The 17,913-nt window shown below is 38.4% G+C and overlaps 2 protein-coding genes across 3 annotated transcripts in view; one reads left to right on the forward strand and one right to left on the reverse strand.

Annotated features, from left to right (window-relative positions):
• Positions 1–1,009: 1,009 nt before the first annotated feature.
• Positions 1,010–2,551, reverse strand: fancf (FA complementation group F). The gene has a single exon (XM_026239504.1). The coding sequence runs from the start codon at positions 2,413–2,415 to the stop codon at positions 1,402–1,404; it is 1,014 nt and encodes a 337-aa protein (XP_026095289.1). The 5' UTR covers positions 2,416–2,551; the 3' UTR covers positions 1,010–1,401.
• Positions 2,552–3,107: 556 nt separating this feature from the next.
• The window catches only part of LOC113067199 (growth arrest-specific protein 2), a 35,075-nt gene continuing 20,269 nt past the window's right edge, over positions 3,108–17,913 (forward strand). Inside the window, exons 1-4 of one of the 2 annotated variants that reach the window (XM_026239505.1) lie at positions 3,110–3,398; positions 7,045–7,118; positions 7,622–7,770; positions 17,704–17,828. In XM_026239505.1, the coding sequence (XP_026095290.1) occupies positions 7,623–7,770; positions 17,704–17,828 (273 nt within the window). In that variant the 5' untranslated portion in view covers positions 3,110–3,398; positions 7,045–7,118; position 7,622. Of the gene's footprint in view, positions 3,399–7,044; positions 7,119–7,621; positions 7,771–17,703; positions 17,829–17,913 lie in introns of both variants that reach the window. The other variant, XM_026239506.1, reaches the window with a different exon arrangement.

Consider the following 17,913-nt stretch of genomic DNA (forward strand, 5'->3'; position numbering starts at 1 on the left):
TAGAGCGTCAGAACAGAGAGGAAGTACTCTGAAGCGTCTGCAGTTTCTGGGGATGAAGGAGAGAGCAGGGGTCATTACAACACTTTTTTGTTTTTGCTTTCTAATTCAAAATGTTTAGCCTAACCTTCAAAATCTTTCCTTAAATGCCATTTATATATTAGCTGCCACAACCTGTATATTTTAAGTGTACATCTATGTCAAAACATAACACATCCGCATCCAGAGAAAACAAGATTTATATAATTCCCTGAACCATTTAAGGCCCCAAAACCACCTAAAACTCACAACGAGGTATGAATTCTTCAGAGACTTTTCTGCATTTATTAAGAGCACAAGACCTGTTGGAAAAGGAAATGGGGTCCTATTTGAAAGCGTCACCAAACAGCACGATGCTGTTGAGATTTCAGATCAAGTCATAAGCAACAAGGCTTCAGTGAGGGTTTCGACAACCTCAGGTGACCTCATAAATCACTGAAGGTGGAGGGACCCCAGCCCATGCAGATCCCCCATCTCTTCCTCCTCCTCCTTAATGTGACAGACATATGAAAGCCAGCCCATGAAGCACGCGCCTGCGGGTCCCCGGGGACCAATTTAAGAGGCGCACGCGTTTGCTGCTGGCCTCTTCCTCTATTTCAAATGAAATCCAGAGCTTAATGCCAACGGTTGCCAAGGTGACAGTGATGCCACCATCTGTCATGCAGTCTATTCAGAGCAGCATTCCTCATTAATGAAGGAGCGCATTTTCTAATTATACGATACAGATGAAATACAGAATAATCCTACTGTATTGGATAACTGCTGTTTATATATGTTTTTAAGTTTAAGTGTTTTTGACCAGTAAATAGCTATGATTTTTTGCTACAAAGAACATTTTAGAAATAGATTTTGTTTTATATAAACCAGAATAGTTTACACGCACACACACACATATTAACTTTAAATTACCTGATTTTTTTTTTTTTCTTACTCTAATGAAACAGTTCCCCATGAGACACAGAAACATCAGTAACTCTGTTAAGAGCTTTATTAATTATTCAGCTGTAATAAAACACCAGAGGTCCGCCTCAAATAAAGGCCCGGGCTGACGGTGTAAAGAGCGCGTGCGCCCCCTGTCTGCCGGGAGACTGAGCCACAGGGGGTTCTCCTCTTCAAAATCAGATTCAGAAATTTAAATTATGAAGAAAAATATATGTTGAAATAAAATTTATATTTTAATGGCTCTTATAATAAAAACAACAACAACTAGATTAATAATAAAACTTAAAATTATTACAAAATATTAAATCGACAAAACGCTATAATTATAAAACTTCTATCCTCAAACACATTATATTTTCATCAGTCAAATTAACATCACATGAAGTAACTAATAGATTTGAATTAACGTTCATTCTGATGTCTTTACAGCTTTAGCTGAATGATTATATCAGTCCATATACAGAGGCCTTTTACATGAAAGTCTCCAGCTTCCCGTTTGAGTGTTTTGAGTTCAGCTTCCGTCTCCTCTTTTAACGGTGGCCCCGAATTTAATAAATCTTTGAATCGATCAGTCAGTTTCATAAAGGTGACAGGCTCGTCTGATGTCGGCACCCATAGACTCTCCAAGACGTCAAACTCCAAGCAGGACGCCCACTGTTTCAGAACACCCCAATATTCCTGTTTAAACTCGGGAGACTGTCGGGAGAGCACGGCACAGATCCCCGGGGACAGAGACCTGCACACTTCACTCAAACCCCCCTCGCGCTCTCGCAGCCAGGCGAGGACACAGCGCCGAGTGACGCAGCTCGTTTCGTCATCAGGAGAAAGAAGCGCAGCTGCTATGACGTCATAAAGGCTTTCCGGTTTTCCCGCGCTGTCATGAAGCATGGAATCCAGCAGTGTTCTCGCATACTCGTCATTCCCAGAGCGACTCAGTAAAGAGTTCAAGAGGTCCCCGAGCAGTGTGCCTCTGACCACTGCTTCAGCCTGTAACCCAGCACTACTAGTCCCGTCCGATGTGCTGCACAGCAGATTAAAAGCTGATTTACACGTAATGAGGCTGTTTTGATCAAACTGGGATTCCTGTGCAGCAGTTTTGGGATCTGGAAAAAGCATTGGGATAACGGAGTTCGGCGCGGAAGGGTTTCTGAGTAAATGAACGAGCAGCATGTGCTGACACTGAGCCAGTTCAGAGAACATTACCGGAGAGCACGAGGGCAGAGTTTCCCGCAGGCGGCGGTTGGTGTCGCTCAGAGCGGCCTCGAGCGCGGAGCGGACCGCGGGGTTGGACTGGAAGCGGGAGTGCAGCTGCTCGCAGTACTCAGCCCACTGAAACGCCCGGAGCGCGGTGTGACGGTCCCATTCACTCACGCGGTCCGTCTGAGACACGGCCAGTAACTCCAGTATGTTGGTCAGGTGTCTCAGCACAGCCTCCATGAAACGCCCTTTTCACGGTCTTTAAATAAACATAAACAAATTAACATGCGCACGGAACCAACTTCGGACTCGATCAGCTTGCCTCGTTCTCGACTCACTATTGGCTGAGAGCGTGTATGACGTCACTTTTTTTCGCGGTACTGAACTTCTGTGGCAGTATTTCAAAATAAAAGTGTGTGTGTGTGTATATATATATATATATATATATATATATATATATATATATATATATACTTTTTTTGGAAAGACAATGTTGCGTATATATATATATATATATATATATATATATATATATATATATATATATATATATATATATATGCGCAAAAAAAGCAAAAAAAAGAGTAATACATTTTTAGGGCAATAAAACCAAAGAAAAAAGTCATTGTAGAGATTGAAAGTAAAATAAAGGTTTCACTATAAACATTTAAAAAAAATGAGACTCAATAATGAGTTTCAACCACTGATCTATATATAGATCAGTGGTTTCAACTTGCGTTGGAATAAGCTATTATGATCAAAGTATAGCTAGAGCTCGTTTTGCATATATATATATATATATATATATATATATATATATATATATATATATATATATATATATATATATATATATACTTTTTCTGTTGTTTTTATTGAATTAATTTTTTATTAAACTTTAATTATTTGTTTTTTTCTGGTCAGTTAAAAATCCTTTCTCTATATGAGGCTCGTTTTAATCGTCTGGTCTCGTGCAGCTCCGTGTGGTTCACAGTCGCGCAGATAAAGGCGCGTCGCGTCGCGTCTCTCAGGAGGCGGTGAGATCGCGCAATGTGTCTCTCGCAGGAGCGCGCTTTGAACTGAGATCCGCAATGACAGTCGGATCTTTGAGGCTCAGTGTCACGGTGAACAACAGTCTGAGGACCCTGTGCGCGAGAAGAGCATGAATTCAGTGGAAACGACCGTCTACTGTTGAAGAAACTACAGGCAGTGCATTGTGGAGGGTAAGTGTTTACTTTGTTGGAAAGACAATGTTTTTCTTCGGATAGATAGATAGATAGATAGATAGATAGATAGATAGATAGATAGATAAATCTTAATAAAGATAGGTGTGTGTGTATATAATTTAATTTGTGTGTATATATATATATATATATATATATATATATACAAATTAAATTATATATATATATTTAATTTGTATATATATATATATATATATATATATATATATATATATATATATATATATATATATATATACATTTATATATATATATATATATATATATATATATATATATATATATATATATATATATATATTCCCCTTGATAAATGTAATAAAACAAAATAAAAACATAATGACTTAAAAATGTTCTTTCAAGGTGGCAAAATACTTATTTTTGCAGCAGACATTTTGGGAAAATGCATTTTATATTTTAGATTCATCTGTACAATGCAGTCTGTTTTTGTGGTTACTCTTTAAGCGTAAAAGATAGCTCATGAAGGCACCGGCAGCTTTGAAATACTACTACAGTCATAAAATGTCAAGCATGCACTTGAAACAGAAAATAAAAGTTTTCCTCCTCAGTTTTTTTTTTTTTTTTTTTTTTGCCAAAAGGTATTTGAGTTTTTCTCTCATTATGAGCTTCCTCAGGAAAATGGGCTAATGTGCATTTAAAACTAACAGTTAAAGTGTGTTAAACATAGTTAAAGGGGTCATATGATGTTGCTAAAAATAACATTATTTTGTGTATTTGGTGTATACATATGTGTTCATAAACACATTATTTTCCAGATAATGTACATTATTACTCCTCTTTGTCCCACCTTTCTGAAAGGCCTTGATTTTTACAAAGCTCATCGTTCCGTAAAGCGAGGTGTGCTCTGATTGGCCAGCTGTCCTGTGTGTTGGCCGAATGTCTCAAGCATGTGACGGAAATGTTACACCCCTTAACATACTGTGATGCATGTCCCGGTCAGAACAAGACAAGAACAATAAAACTCATTACACACGAGCATAATTACTGATTATAATGACCTATACTTGCTTACTTTGAATTGAACATGACAAAATGACACACTTCATGTTTTCTTTAGATAATGTGATATATTTTGTATGAAGATGTAGATGATGACTGCATTGACATTTATGAAGCCCTGTGTGTGTTTGTGTGATTTACCCTTCACAGTCCTTTAAAGACAGATTACAGTGTGTGCTCTGTGCTTGCGTGTTGAACATGACACAGCATTGAGGATCAAATAACTGCATCAGAATCAGATATGCAAGCTCATGTATTATCAGTTATCATTTCTGTCAACGTTCATGGTTTACGGATGATGGATGGGAAATACACACAACATATGGAAACACCCATTGCCTTTATATCACTCCACTGTCGCAAATGTTTGCTAGAAAAATATTGACCGTGAAAGAACATGATGTTGCTTTATATAATAGACCCAGCTAAAGGTTCGACTGTGTCACACTGTACACTGACCTTTGATCTCAACCATATGTGCCCAATATGTGTGTTGATGTGTTGAATGCATTGTAAATGTCCTGAACTCTGTGGGTTTGTGTTTGCCGAGCATCAGTTTCCTGCCGGTGTTCATGAAGATGTGTAGATGTCACGTGGCAGCAAACGTTAGAGGAGCAAACAGATATGACTTTAATAAAAATAAATCAATATTTGTAACCCATTTATTATTCAAACTGCTTATCCTCTGCATCTAATAATTTTAATTATGATTGTTATTATATATTTAAAAAAATATTTTTTACGAGTAAATATTTTTATTTTTATAATTAATTATGAATGATTAAGCATCATGTTTTAAAGGAGAAATTGTACCATTCTTAACCGTAAAAAGACAAAAAAATATTATTCATTTATTTGACACAAAAATAAAAATATATAAATTATATGTTATATAAATGTGTATATATATATATATATATATATATATATATATATATATATATATATATATATATATAATTATTATTTTTTTATTTTTTTGTTAGAAAAATGATAATGCCAAACCGCAAAAAGAATTCTGTTCTTGTAATGAGGATTTTTTTCTTTGTTGTGATAAAATGGTTTTATTACCAACATTTTTAAGTAAAAAAGTAAAATAAAAATGTTATGAATTAACAGTCAGGAATTACGAACTTTGTAATCAGATGAATGTTTTTATGAACTGCATTTTTTATGTATTGGGAAAAATTTACAGATCTAGACTATATGAAAAAGGTACATCTTTGTATCTTATTTACAGTATACCTAAAGTTTGCATATTAATAACTTAAAGGTAGGCTACTGTACATATTATTATCTAAAGCACAGATACTAGTACTTAAATTGTGCATACTAGTACCTTTTCTATGGGATACCAGCCCAGAAACAACTTTCATACAATTTAATTTTTTTTCTGAGAAATATAATCAAGGCACCACTAATCGGGTCAGTCTCAGGTTCTCTGGTTTCATCTCCTGAACTGAATCAGTCTGGGAAATATTAAGAGCAGACAGACCGCTCTGAGATGACTAGTGGACTGCTGTGCACCTTGTCTTTGTCCATATGGGACAGAATGTCCTATTTTTATTGTTTAGAGCGTCAGTAACAGCTCTTTTACATTTCTCTGGTTTCTTTTTCTCTCCACCTTTTCCAGCACAGGAGCTCTTTCAGAAAGAAAAAGAAAGAGGAGATTTGCCTTTATCTGATAGACGTCTAGCAGGGTAAAGTGAACTCTGGCGTACTATTTTGTGGAACAAGGAAAATATACAGATTGACTTTCAGTTGGCCTTCGCCTGCCAGCCATTCAGAGCCCACCAAAACAAAGTGAGGATTGTTGGACCCGAGTCCTCATTCCCAGGTTGCTCAGTGGGACACAGGAGAGTAAAGCTTAGGAAGAGGTCCTGTTCTGTGTCGCTGAAGATCTTTACACTTCTCAGAACTCATAACCTCTCTCTAGTTCCTCACATGATTTATGAGTAAGGGGAAATCCCTCGCAATGCTGGCTGGCATCACATATTATCACTGGATTTCTGCATTAGTAATACACCAAACCACTGCCATCACATTTAACACGTCCTAACTCTAGAACAAAACATCAAACCGCAATGATGTGTAAGAAGTTATACATTCAGAAGAACCAGATCAACTCGTCTGATCAGCAGGATTCACTAGAATTACATGAGAATTCTTGCACTGCCTTCGTCAGAGTTTAGTAGATCACTGAAACATTCATCAGGAAGCAAATATCATCAGGTTGTTACAGAGAAATATAGCTGCTTCAGACAAACAAGAACAAGTTTTTCTGATTTGGTGATATGTCTAGCCAGGGCAGATGCTGAAGTTCATCTTGGTGCTCCAACTGCCCTGGTTTTAACATAGAGGTGCTTAAAAAAGGTAATTCACAGCATATGGCATCGCTTAACCATTTTTGGTTCCACAAACCATTTCTCTCTTACCTTTTTATAGTAATTGTTTTGCTACAAAGAACCTTTTGTGAAACCGAAATGATGTTAAGGTTCTTAATGGAACCATTAAGACAAAAAGGTTCTTCTATGGCATCGTGAAGCACCTTAATCTTTAGGAATGTATGATCATGAAACCATTTTTTTTCTCCTTTACATTCTAGCATTGGTGTTCTCAGTTCTTTCATTGGTGCTGGCTTTGAGAAGTTTGGTCTTTGTGGAAAGAGGGTCTTTCAAGGTGAATATTGAGGTTTGATATATACTGTCTGTATGTGTATATACTGTATACTCTCACTCACACTTTCTAAAACACATTTTCTTCAGAAAATGTAATCTGAATGATCTAATTGTGGAATTGCATCTAATTCTGATGTTTCACTGGGAAGAGCATGTTCATTTGTGTAAAGAGCCTTTAGGTCAGAAAATAATCGCACTAGGTCAGGACTGGAGAGAAGCCACACAGTGTGTGTCTGTTCTCTCTTAAAAAAAAAAAAGGCCTAGTGAGTATCATATCACAGGACAGAGAAGAGCCTAGAGCTGGGCTGTGATGAGAAGATCAGTGTAGAGGATAAGAGTCTACTGTGAAACAACAGAAAGGGCTTGAATGATCAGATGACATCTGTGCTATGTGGGAAAGTGAAATAATTCATTTGAGGGTTTTGGTCAAAGCCAAATGATTAAATTAATGTTTTTGAATTGCACTGATGTAGATGTTCCTCTCTCGTTTTCTGTTTTCTGAAGCATGTTCAGTCCTCCGAGCGGAAAGCAGCAGCCGGCTGGTCCGGGCCTCACAGATCTGCAGCTGTACAGTCAGTGGCTGGCCAGTAGACACGAGGCCAGTCTGCTGCCCATGAAGGAAGACCTGGCGCTCTGGCTCTCTAGCATGCTGGGTAAGTCACGCTGTTCCTGCTTCGGTGCCTTAGCAATTCCTGTATCATTCACAACAGTGATTCTTTGTTAAAGGGATAGTTCACCCAAAAATGTGAAGTTTATCTGCTCACCCCCAGGGCATCCAAGATATAGGTGACTTTGTTTCTTCAGTAGTACACAAACGTTTTTTTTTTTAACACAAACCGTTGCAATCTGTCAGTTTTATAATGGAGGTGAATGGGAATCACCGCTAAAAAATATACAATTAAAAAACAAAACCAAAAAAAAAACAAAAAAACAGACACAACATACAGAAACAAAACCAAAGTAAACCTTGTGATGATACATTGATGTGTAAAGACACAAATCGATTGGTCTGTGATAGAAACTAAACAGTATTTTTATATTTTTTTTTTACCTCAGATTTTTACCACAGTGTAAGAACTGTTTGAACTCTCCTGAGTATGTTCTCAAGCAGGAGCATGAGGCGTTTTCTTGCTTTACGGTGGATAGTAGAATTATAAGTGCATTACTGCCACCTATCTCTCAAATGCGCATACTGTATAAGTCTGCATTCCACTGTAAAGCAAGTAGAAGAAGACATGTCAGACGCTTGAGGAAAAGAGGACGCGCTCAGGAGAGTTCAGAAGTTCTGACATTGCGATGAAAATCAGAGGTAAAAAACTATATAAATACTTTTCATTTTCTTGCACAGACCGAACGTTTTGTGTTTTTACTCATCAATGTATTGTAATTAGCCGCAGGGTTTAATTACGTTTTGTTTGTGTATGTTTTTTATTTATTATTGTATGTTTTAGCTGTGATTCTCATTCACCTCCATTATAAGACTGCGTTTTAGTTAAAAATCTTTGTTTGTGTTCTAATATTTTGATGACCAAGATCGCAGTACATCCACACGCAGCGGCTTCTCTCTGTCCTGACAGAACGGTGTTTTTGTGTTTTTGGTCTTGTGAGTCGCAGTGTTTTTGTACGTTGTCATCGCATCTACCTGTCTGTAAGCGTGCATACAGTCGCGAGTTTCTGCTCTGTCGGCAGAACCGCATTTTTACAGTTAAACTCCACACACGTGAAACAGCTGCGGGATCTCGGTCTGCTGCGGAGGCCTTCACCATCACCGACCCCCACTACTGCATCTCGCCCACAGCGGAGGCGCCACAAGCGGTGTGAGAGGAAGCAGAAGAGGGGTAAGTGCGGAGGTATCCTGGCTAGGCTAATGGCTAACCCACACAAGCCATCTATCCCCACCATTGTACTGGCTAACGTATGCTCGTTGGACAATAAACTGGATTACATTCGATTACAACGCTCAACTCAGAGGACTGTAAGAGACTGTTGTGTTTTTGTGTTCATGGAAACATGGCTCAGCAACAGCGTTCCAGATGGCGATATTCAGCTCGACCAGCTGACGTGCTATCGAGCGGACAGAGCTCTCGTCACCGGAGGAAAAACCAGTGCAGCGGGCTTTGTGTTTACATCAATGATGCGTGGTGCTGCTATACTGTTGTGATCAGCAAACACTGCTCACCCCTGGTGGAGTTTATGATAATTAAGTGCTGGCCGTTCTATCTGCCGGGGGAATATACTGCTATACTGCTAATTTCGGTTTACATTCCCCCGATCAACATCATCAGAAAGAGGAACGACGCACTTGATGAACTGTACCAGAACATCAGTGAGCAGCAGACAGCAAAACCCGATGCTTTTCTCATCATAGCTGGGGATTTCAACAATGCTGACTTAAAGAGCGTGTTTCCAAAAATACACCAACACATTAACTTTTCTACACGAGGTAATAACATTTTGGACTTTGTTTACACCACACAGAGAGGACCTTACAAATGCCCTCCCCCTCCCTCACCTCGGAGCCTCAGATCACATCACTGTCATGCTAATGCCTGCATACAGACCGCTCATTAAAGTCGCCAAACCAGTTCACAAACAGATTAAAATGTGGCCAGAAAGATCATCAGAGGCTCTTCAAGACTGCTTCATCACAACTGACTGTGACATGTTTAAGCAGGTTGCCACATTCAATAACACCGCTGACCTCCAGGAGTACTCAGAGACTGTTACTGCCTACATCAATAAGTGTATTCATGATGTAACGGTAACAAAAACCATCACTGTCTGGGCCAATCAGAGGCCGTGGATGACAGGGGAGGTCTACAGACTCCTGAAGATGCGGAATGCTGCCTTCATAGCTGGAGATGAGGTGGGCCTGAGACCAGCTATGGCCAACCTGTCCCGTGGCATCAGAGAGGCAAAGAGACAACACTCCAAGAGGATAGCCCATCAATTCAGCGACAGCCGAGACACTAGGAACCTGTGGCAGGTAATACAGACCATTACAGAGTAAAAGCCCCCACCACGGACCTGTGACAACAACATTTCTCTGCTAAATGAGCTGAACACCTTTTTCGCTCGCTTTGAGCAACAAAACATCACCACTGCACAGAAGACTCCACCTCCTCCCGGCGGCCAGGTGATGACGCTGACCCCAGACTGCGTCAGGGCATCCTTCAACAGGACCAATGCACGCAAAGCTCCGGGTCCTGACAACATCCCTGGGCGTGTACTGAGAGACTGTGCAGCAGAACTCACTGATGTCTTCACTGACATTTTCAACATCTCACTGAGTCAGGCTGTTGTTCCCACATGTTTCAAAACTACCACCATCATTCCAGTTCCATTTACCCCCATTCTCATGAAGTGCTTTGAACGGCTACTCATGCACCACATCAAGTCTGCCCTCGCACCCTCCCTGGACCCCTTTCAGTTTGCATATCAGTTCAACCGGTCGACCGATGATGCCATTGCCACTGCTGTCCACTCAGCACTCACACATCTGGACAAAAAGGACTCATATGTCAGAATTCTATTCATAGACTTCAGTTCAGCATTCAACACATTCATCCCTCAACAGCTCATTTACAAACTGGTCCAGCTGGGGCACAACACTTCGCTGTGCAACTGGCTGTTGGACTTTCTGACTGGAAGCCCTTAGGCAGTATGGGTCGGCAGCAACACATCCAGCACCATCACACTGAACACTGGGGTCCCCCAAGGATGTGTGCTGAGCCCCCTCTTCTTCACTCTGCTGACCCAAGACTGCACACCGTCACACAACTCCAACCTCTTCATTGAGTTTGCGGATGACTCGACTATGGTGGGTCTCATTAGCAACAAAGATGAGACAAACTACAGGAGCGAGGTTAGCTGCCTGGCCGAGTGGTGCGGTGACAACAATCTTTCTCTGAGCGTGGAGAAGATGAAGGACAGAGGACCTCTCCTGGACTGAAACCACAACAGCGTGTCTTGTTCCTCCGCAAACTGAGGAGAGCCAGAGCCCCACCCCCCATCATGTACACCTTCTACAGAGGCACCATCGAGAGCCTCCTGTCGAGCTGCATCACTGTGCCAGGTATGGCGCCTGCAACGCGTCCTGCTGAAAGACTGCAACGCATAGTGCGAGCAGCTGAGAAGATCATTGGTGTCTCTCTCTCCTCCCTCCATTACATTTGTGAAACCCATCTCACTCGCAAAGCCCTCTGCATCACAGGTGATCCCACCCACCCATCACACAGCTTCTTCCACAAAATGTACAAGTTCGGGAGGGAGTTCAGATTCCTGACAGCCTGGTGGATGAAGCTGTCCTTCAGTAGACAGCAGACTGAAGGACAGCTTCATCCACCAGGCTGTCAGGAATCTGAACTCCCTCCCGAACTTGTACATTTTGTTCGACAATGTAAACTGCATACACTCATACAGCCCAAATGTTCTTTTCTAGTTACTTATTAAAAACATACTTTTTCAAAAATGAACATAACTGCTTCAAAATTTGTGTTTTGGGTATGGAAGTGTGCAATTTACATTGTAGAACAAAACACATAAGTACCGTCAAGTTATGTTTACCACAGGATTTATTTGACTAATTAATAAAAAAATAAAAAATAAAAACATTATAAAACCTGATAGTAAAATCTCATAGGAACCTGAGGCAAATTACACTTCCGGATTCTGACGTCATTGTTCCCCCACTCTATATGGCTAATGCAAATACCATAAAGTTTGTTGTAGGTTGGTAATAATACCATACTTATGCTCAAAAAAGAAAAAAATTACTAGTGTGTGCTGAGCTGTTTCATGAAACTCAAATAGTGAAACAGAGAAAGTAAGATAAAAAAAGAACAGATATTTAAATATTTAATACTGCATGCAAAACAATGCTTGTTAGGTAACTTAAAATAATTCACTTAATGGTAATATATAAGTTAACTGGTTTTATTCACATAAAAATTATTATTTATTTGACTGAAGCAACTTGATAGGTTAAGTTAACAAAAGTAACTTTAATAGCAAGATACAGGTCCTTAAAGTACAGTAACATAAGTACAATAACATATGAACTTCATTTTCTATTTACAGTGTGCCGGTTGCGATTTGCAACCGCAAAGGCTCTAGATTTGAGTAAAAACTTAAAAAATAATGAACTCTGAGGATTTTCTTGAGTAAATTTTCATATGATTTGCTCATACATGAGGTGTGCAACAAGGCTATGTCCTAAGGTCTTCTTCATTCTGCTGGTGTATTCTGTTCATGGTGGAAAGGAAATGTGTAAATCCATGTTTCATTATTTGCATAGGTTGCTTAGGGTACGTCCAGCTTTGCTCTGTCCATCATTTGTATATTAACATTCCTTTGTGTATTATTAGCCGATACTGATAAGTTTAAGTACTTAAAAATGTGCAGTCTTTAAAGGGGGGGTGAAATGCTATTTCATGCATACTGAGTTTTTTACACTGTTAAAAAGTTGGATTCCCATGCTAAACATGGACAAAGTTTCAAAAATTAAGTTGTATGTTTGAAGGAGTATTTCTGTTCCAAAAATACTCCTTACAGTTTGTCACAAGTTTCGGAAAGTTTTTTTCGAGTATGGGTCTGTGTGACGTTAGATGGAGCGGAATTTCCTTATATGGGTCCTGAGGCACTTCTGCCGGAAGAGCGCGCGCTCCCGTATAGCACAGCACTGAGAGCACAACAGACTTCACTGATCAGAGCGAGAGCGTCGCCAAATGTCACAAAAGGAGTGTGTTTTTGGTTGCCAGGGCAAGACAACCCTGCACAGATTACCAAAAAAAATAAATAAAAACACACAGCATTAAGGGACCAGTGGATGGAGTTTATTTTTACAGAGCATCAACGGTGTTTGTGTTTGTTCCCTGCATTTCTAAGATGCTTGTTTAACAAACAAGGCCCAGTTTGACGCTGGATTTGCACATTGTTTATTTCTTAAGGATAATGCAGTCCCAACGAAAAAGGGTTACGATCGTGTGTTGGAACCGCAGGCGGTGAGTAAAACTGCTTCAAATATCTCTGTGTTGTTAACTTAGCTATCGGCGCGTAAGCACATCAAGTAAACAACATGCGATGTTGTCATCAAAATGCACTTTCCACATGTACAGCTTAAAAAAAAAAAGAAAAAAAAAAGAAAAGACGACATAAAGTGGAACTTAGTCATTTTCCCAAACCGCTAAGCAAATATATACAGTTTCAGTACATACCACATAGAGACATCGTTTGCTGATGCTGCTCTTGTTAAATTTCAGCCTCTGGATCTGTGTCACAGCTTCCACACGCTCTCAACGCAAAAGCCTACTCGCGCTCGTGATTCTTTAGCTCCGCCCACACGTCACGCCTCTAGGCGCTCGTGTTTTTCCGGGAAAAATCGGTACAGACTATCTTTCTCTTATGAATATAATAAAACTAAAGACTTTTTGGAGTTATGAAGGATGCAGTACTACTCTATAGGTACTCAAGATTAACAGGATAGTTTTGAGTGAAAACGAGCATTTCACCCCCCCTTTAATATGTCCTACATTTCTTTATTGTTTTGATTTTGAGTCATTTGATGGTGTGTTTTTTTTCTTTGATGAATGTAATCAATTTATGTGCATGCACAGGCAAGAGTGCATGTGTCCATGTTTTCTTTTCCAAAATTTCACAGCATTAATCAGATTCTGAATGCCACTCACCATTTGAATCTGGAGACACATTATAAAGAGAGAAGAATGGTAGTGTGTCGTGGCCCTGGCTTTGGTTCTGTGTGTGTGCGGATGGAGGGGGATGTCTGTGGAATTTTTGGCAGCTCTCAAGCCATGAACAGCCAGCTGAAACCAGGGCTTTGTCTTTGGTCTGCCTGGAGCAAAAGGAAGCCAGGAGCCGCAGTGGGCCACATAGGGGCTTCATATTCAACCACACACCAACCACTAGTTCCCTATCCAGATCGTCCACACTCTTTAGTGGCTTATGCCTGTCTCAGTGTTGTTGTTTTTAGACAAATAGCTGCTCAGATCTCTGAAACTGATCTGTGTTACAGGAACACAATTTGATAATTTGCTGGTCTTACCAGAAGCCACTTGTATACATGAAACACTGACATTTTGAGGCTTTCTATTATAGTTATTTGTGCTTATTTGTGTTCTGATTAATTATTGCTAAACTTGTTATTAATTAGTGGTGTTTGAAGCTAAAGAAACATGATTAATGGAACAATTTTTGACTGATTTTATTGGTGAGGTTATTGAAATGTAATCTTAACAAACACTTTAGAAAATCTATTTCTTAGTAGATAGTACTTGAATGACTCTTGACAAGATAGAAAAGAAATAGCCAGAAGCATAACTTAGATGGTCATGATGAATATAGAACAGCTCTGAAAACTCTTAGTAATGCCCTATGTGTTAATAAGCTTTCAGGATCATTCACTGACCATGAAAACACACATCATTGTTCAGTTTTTCAGGGGCGCCCAAGCACCTCCATGATAAATAATATTTTTCTTGACTGTTTCACATATCTTTTTTACCATTCAGTCATTATTCAAAAGATTTTTTTTTTTCTAACAATATGAGTCTTTACTATTATTTTTTTAGGAATTTACTGCATCCTTGCTGAAACAAATATCTCTATTTTGAATAAATGCTGTTCTTTTTAGCTTTTTATTAATCAAAGAATCCTAAAAAACGAGTCACAGGTTCCAAAAAACAAAGCAATATAAAACAAAACACTATTTTAAAAACTGTCAGCATTGTTACAGTATTATATAAGTATATTAGAATGATTTCTGAAGGTCCATTTGTAACCCCGAAGACCGGAGTAATGGCTGACGAAAATTCAGCTGTGCATCACTGGAATAAAATTATATTTTAAAGTATATTAAAGGTCCTGTTTTACGCGCTTTTTTGAAGCTTTGATTGTGTTTACAGTGTGCAATATAACATGTATTTATGTTCCGCGTGTTAAAAAAACGCAGTATTTTTCATTAATAAATTACAGAAACTGTTAAATGCAACAACTTAAATAATAAAATACACTTACCGGTTGTGGTCCATAAACAACACCTTCTCCAGACAAAGAGGGAACTGCTCCATCCTTTAAGAATAATCTTTGTGCGAATCCAGCATTAAACTGATTGAGACTGAGGAAGCTGTCCTCAGCAAAATGTGCTGCACATAGTTTTACATGAGTTAAACATAACTATTAACCATTAATCTCCAAGAACCGTGTCCCTGTGAAGCCCAAACAAAGATGATTGGACTCAGAGATGAAAATAACTGTGTTTCAACGACATGGTGACAAACACAAACAGCTCTTCCTTCTTCTCCGTCGGAGCGCAACAAGACCACGCCCCCTTTTTGTGAATTCATGTGGGCGGAGGTTAGTCAAAAAACTGTTTTAGTGACGTCATAACTGCAGGAACTAGAGGGCTGTAGTCCAAACAGGTCGTTTTTTTGTAGGCGAATTCTGTTAAATCAAATATCTCGCTTGGCATTGAACTTTGAGCTTTAGCATTTTACAGATATTATTTATACTCTAACAACAACATTACACACTAACTAAAGTTTAAAACATGGGATCATGAAGAAGGGGACCTTTAAAATAGAAAACCTTACTTTTAAATTGCAATAATATTTCACAGAAATATTACTGTACTTTTTATCAAATAAATGAAGTCAGTTTACCCTTTATTTTTATAACGCTTGAAATAAATGGAATGGTCGGCATAAGAAACGTATTTAAAAACATTAAAAATCTTACTGATTGCACACTTTTGAGTAGTGTATATAACCACATCATAACTATAACATCTCTAATAATGAACTCATATTGAGGGTTTTGTGATGTCACGCATGCAAGTATATTTGCATATGAGTGCCTCTGGAACAAGACAGATGAATAGTTTCACATCAACACACCACTGGCAATCACTCGGCTGATAAGTCATGAGCATTGCGTCATGCTGTGCCAAATGCAAACAGAACCCATTATAATCAATGAGACTGTCTGCACTATATACAGTATACAGTTCAATTTCTCCAAACACTTAAGCTACTTCTGACAACAGTAGTAGAAGTCATGTCTGGTTTAAACGGCATGTTTGTGTCTCTGTGTAGACTTCAAAATGTGTCCGGAGCAAATGGAACAACTTTAATTTTGTATTGTGTCAGAGAAATTGCAATTTTATATAGATAATGTTTTCAAAACACTTACTCATGGGCAATATGATGATGCGTTATTTATGTCAAAATTAAATGTTTACTGTAAAGTTTAAACATAATCAGTTTACTGACAAACCTTTAACGAGCCTTAAAATTGATTATTTTGGACAGAGGGTCAGAATGAGATTTAAAAATAATTATTTTTGTGAATATATTTTTGTGCAAAAAAAAAAAAAAAGGTGAACCTCAAGAATCATTAAAAAAATAAAATAAATCATGACCACTTTAATCTACACAGGACCTCTCTGAGTAAGCTCAAAGTAATGTGTTCACACCAATATGTAAATTTCTAGATTCAGAGTATGGGATAGGTGGTGTAGATTTTGGTTCTTTGAAGAGGGAGCGAGGGTAAGAAGTTGTTTGTGAAGAAATATGTTCAGAAAGAATTTCACAAGCTCTCCACTGGGCTCAATTACCACATTTGGAACTCATTAAAATATCTGAACCCCCTCGACCACTGACGCCCCCTCTTTATGAGAAAAAAAAAAAGCATAGTGGATGAGAAAATATGCTCTTTCGACAGATCCCCAACCCCCTTGCCACTGCCTCCTGTTTCACAGTGACATCATGTAGAAGGAATGATCGCCTGGAAGTCAGCCGCCACATGTTGATCTGTGTAGAACTGAGTCTGTGTCTCTCTCTGTGTGTGTGTGTGTGTGTGTGTTTTATCTGGAATACTGAATACTGTGAAATAAATCCGCTGCTTCCTTCCAAAGCACTTGTCTGTGTTTATCTGTGAATCATAGCTGCAACAAATGTCTGGATTTGACCCAGGGTTGTGCATCATTAAGAGTGTGATTTGACAATGTCTTCTATGATCTCTAAATATGAATTGAATTTGGTTTTAATTAGATTTTTTTTTTTTATATTAAGAATTTAGATTTAATTAAATATACTTATTCTATAAAACGGCATATTCCATAAGCATAGTTTTTGATAATATTAATTTGGAAATGTAATGTTTTAATATGAATCCTATGTTATAATATTATATGGATTATTTCTAGAATCAGAAATTAGTTATATATAGATTTAAAAAATATATATTTTTTCTCTTTATTAGTTAAAATTGTCTTCTTTTTTATTTCTATTTCACTTAGTATTGTATTTCACTCAATTTAGTGATAAAATAATGTTCATGAATATTGATATTGAATGAACGTTATGAATTCAGAGGGAGCTCATTCGTAAATTCTAAATTTGCATAATCCTGATTTCAGAATACAATTAATTCCCAGATGCTGAAAAGTTCATTACACTGCAATTCAGTAATGCACCTATCAGAGTTATACAAGTAAGCTAAGTACAAGGAAGCACAATCAAGCCAAAGTCTTTTGTGGGATATTCATCTCTTTCTGTCATCTTTTCCATCAGGTGAAGAAATCACAGCAGAGAGCTTCATGGACAGGTTAGATAACGGTTTCCTGTTGTGTCAGCTGGCTGAGACTCTGCAGGAGAAGTTCAGGCAAAACGACTCAGATGCGAATTCACCAGGAAAGGTACGAATTTACTGTTATTTATACTATTTGTACTATGTAATTTTTTTTTTTTTTTTTTTTGAGAGTGTAAAGACTGTAATAGACT

Source organism: Carassius auratus, chromosome 50 (genome assembly GCF_003368295.1).
Source record: "Carassius auratus strain Wakin chromosome 50, ASM336829v1, whole genome shotgun sequence".
Taxonomy (NCBI): Eukaryota; Metazoa; Chordata; class Actinopteri; order Cypriniformes; family Cyprinidae; genus Carassius; species Carassius auratus.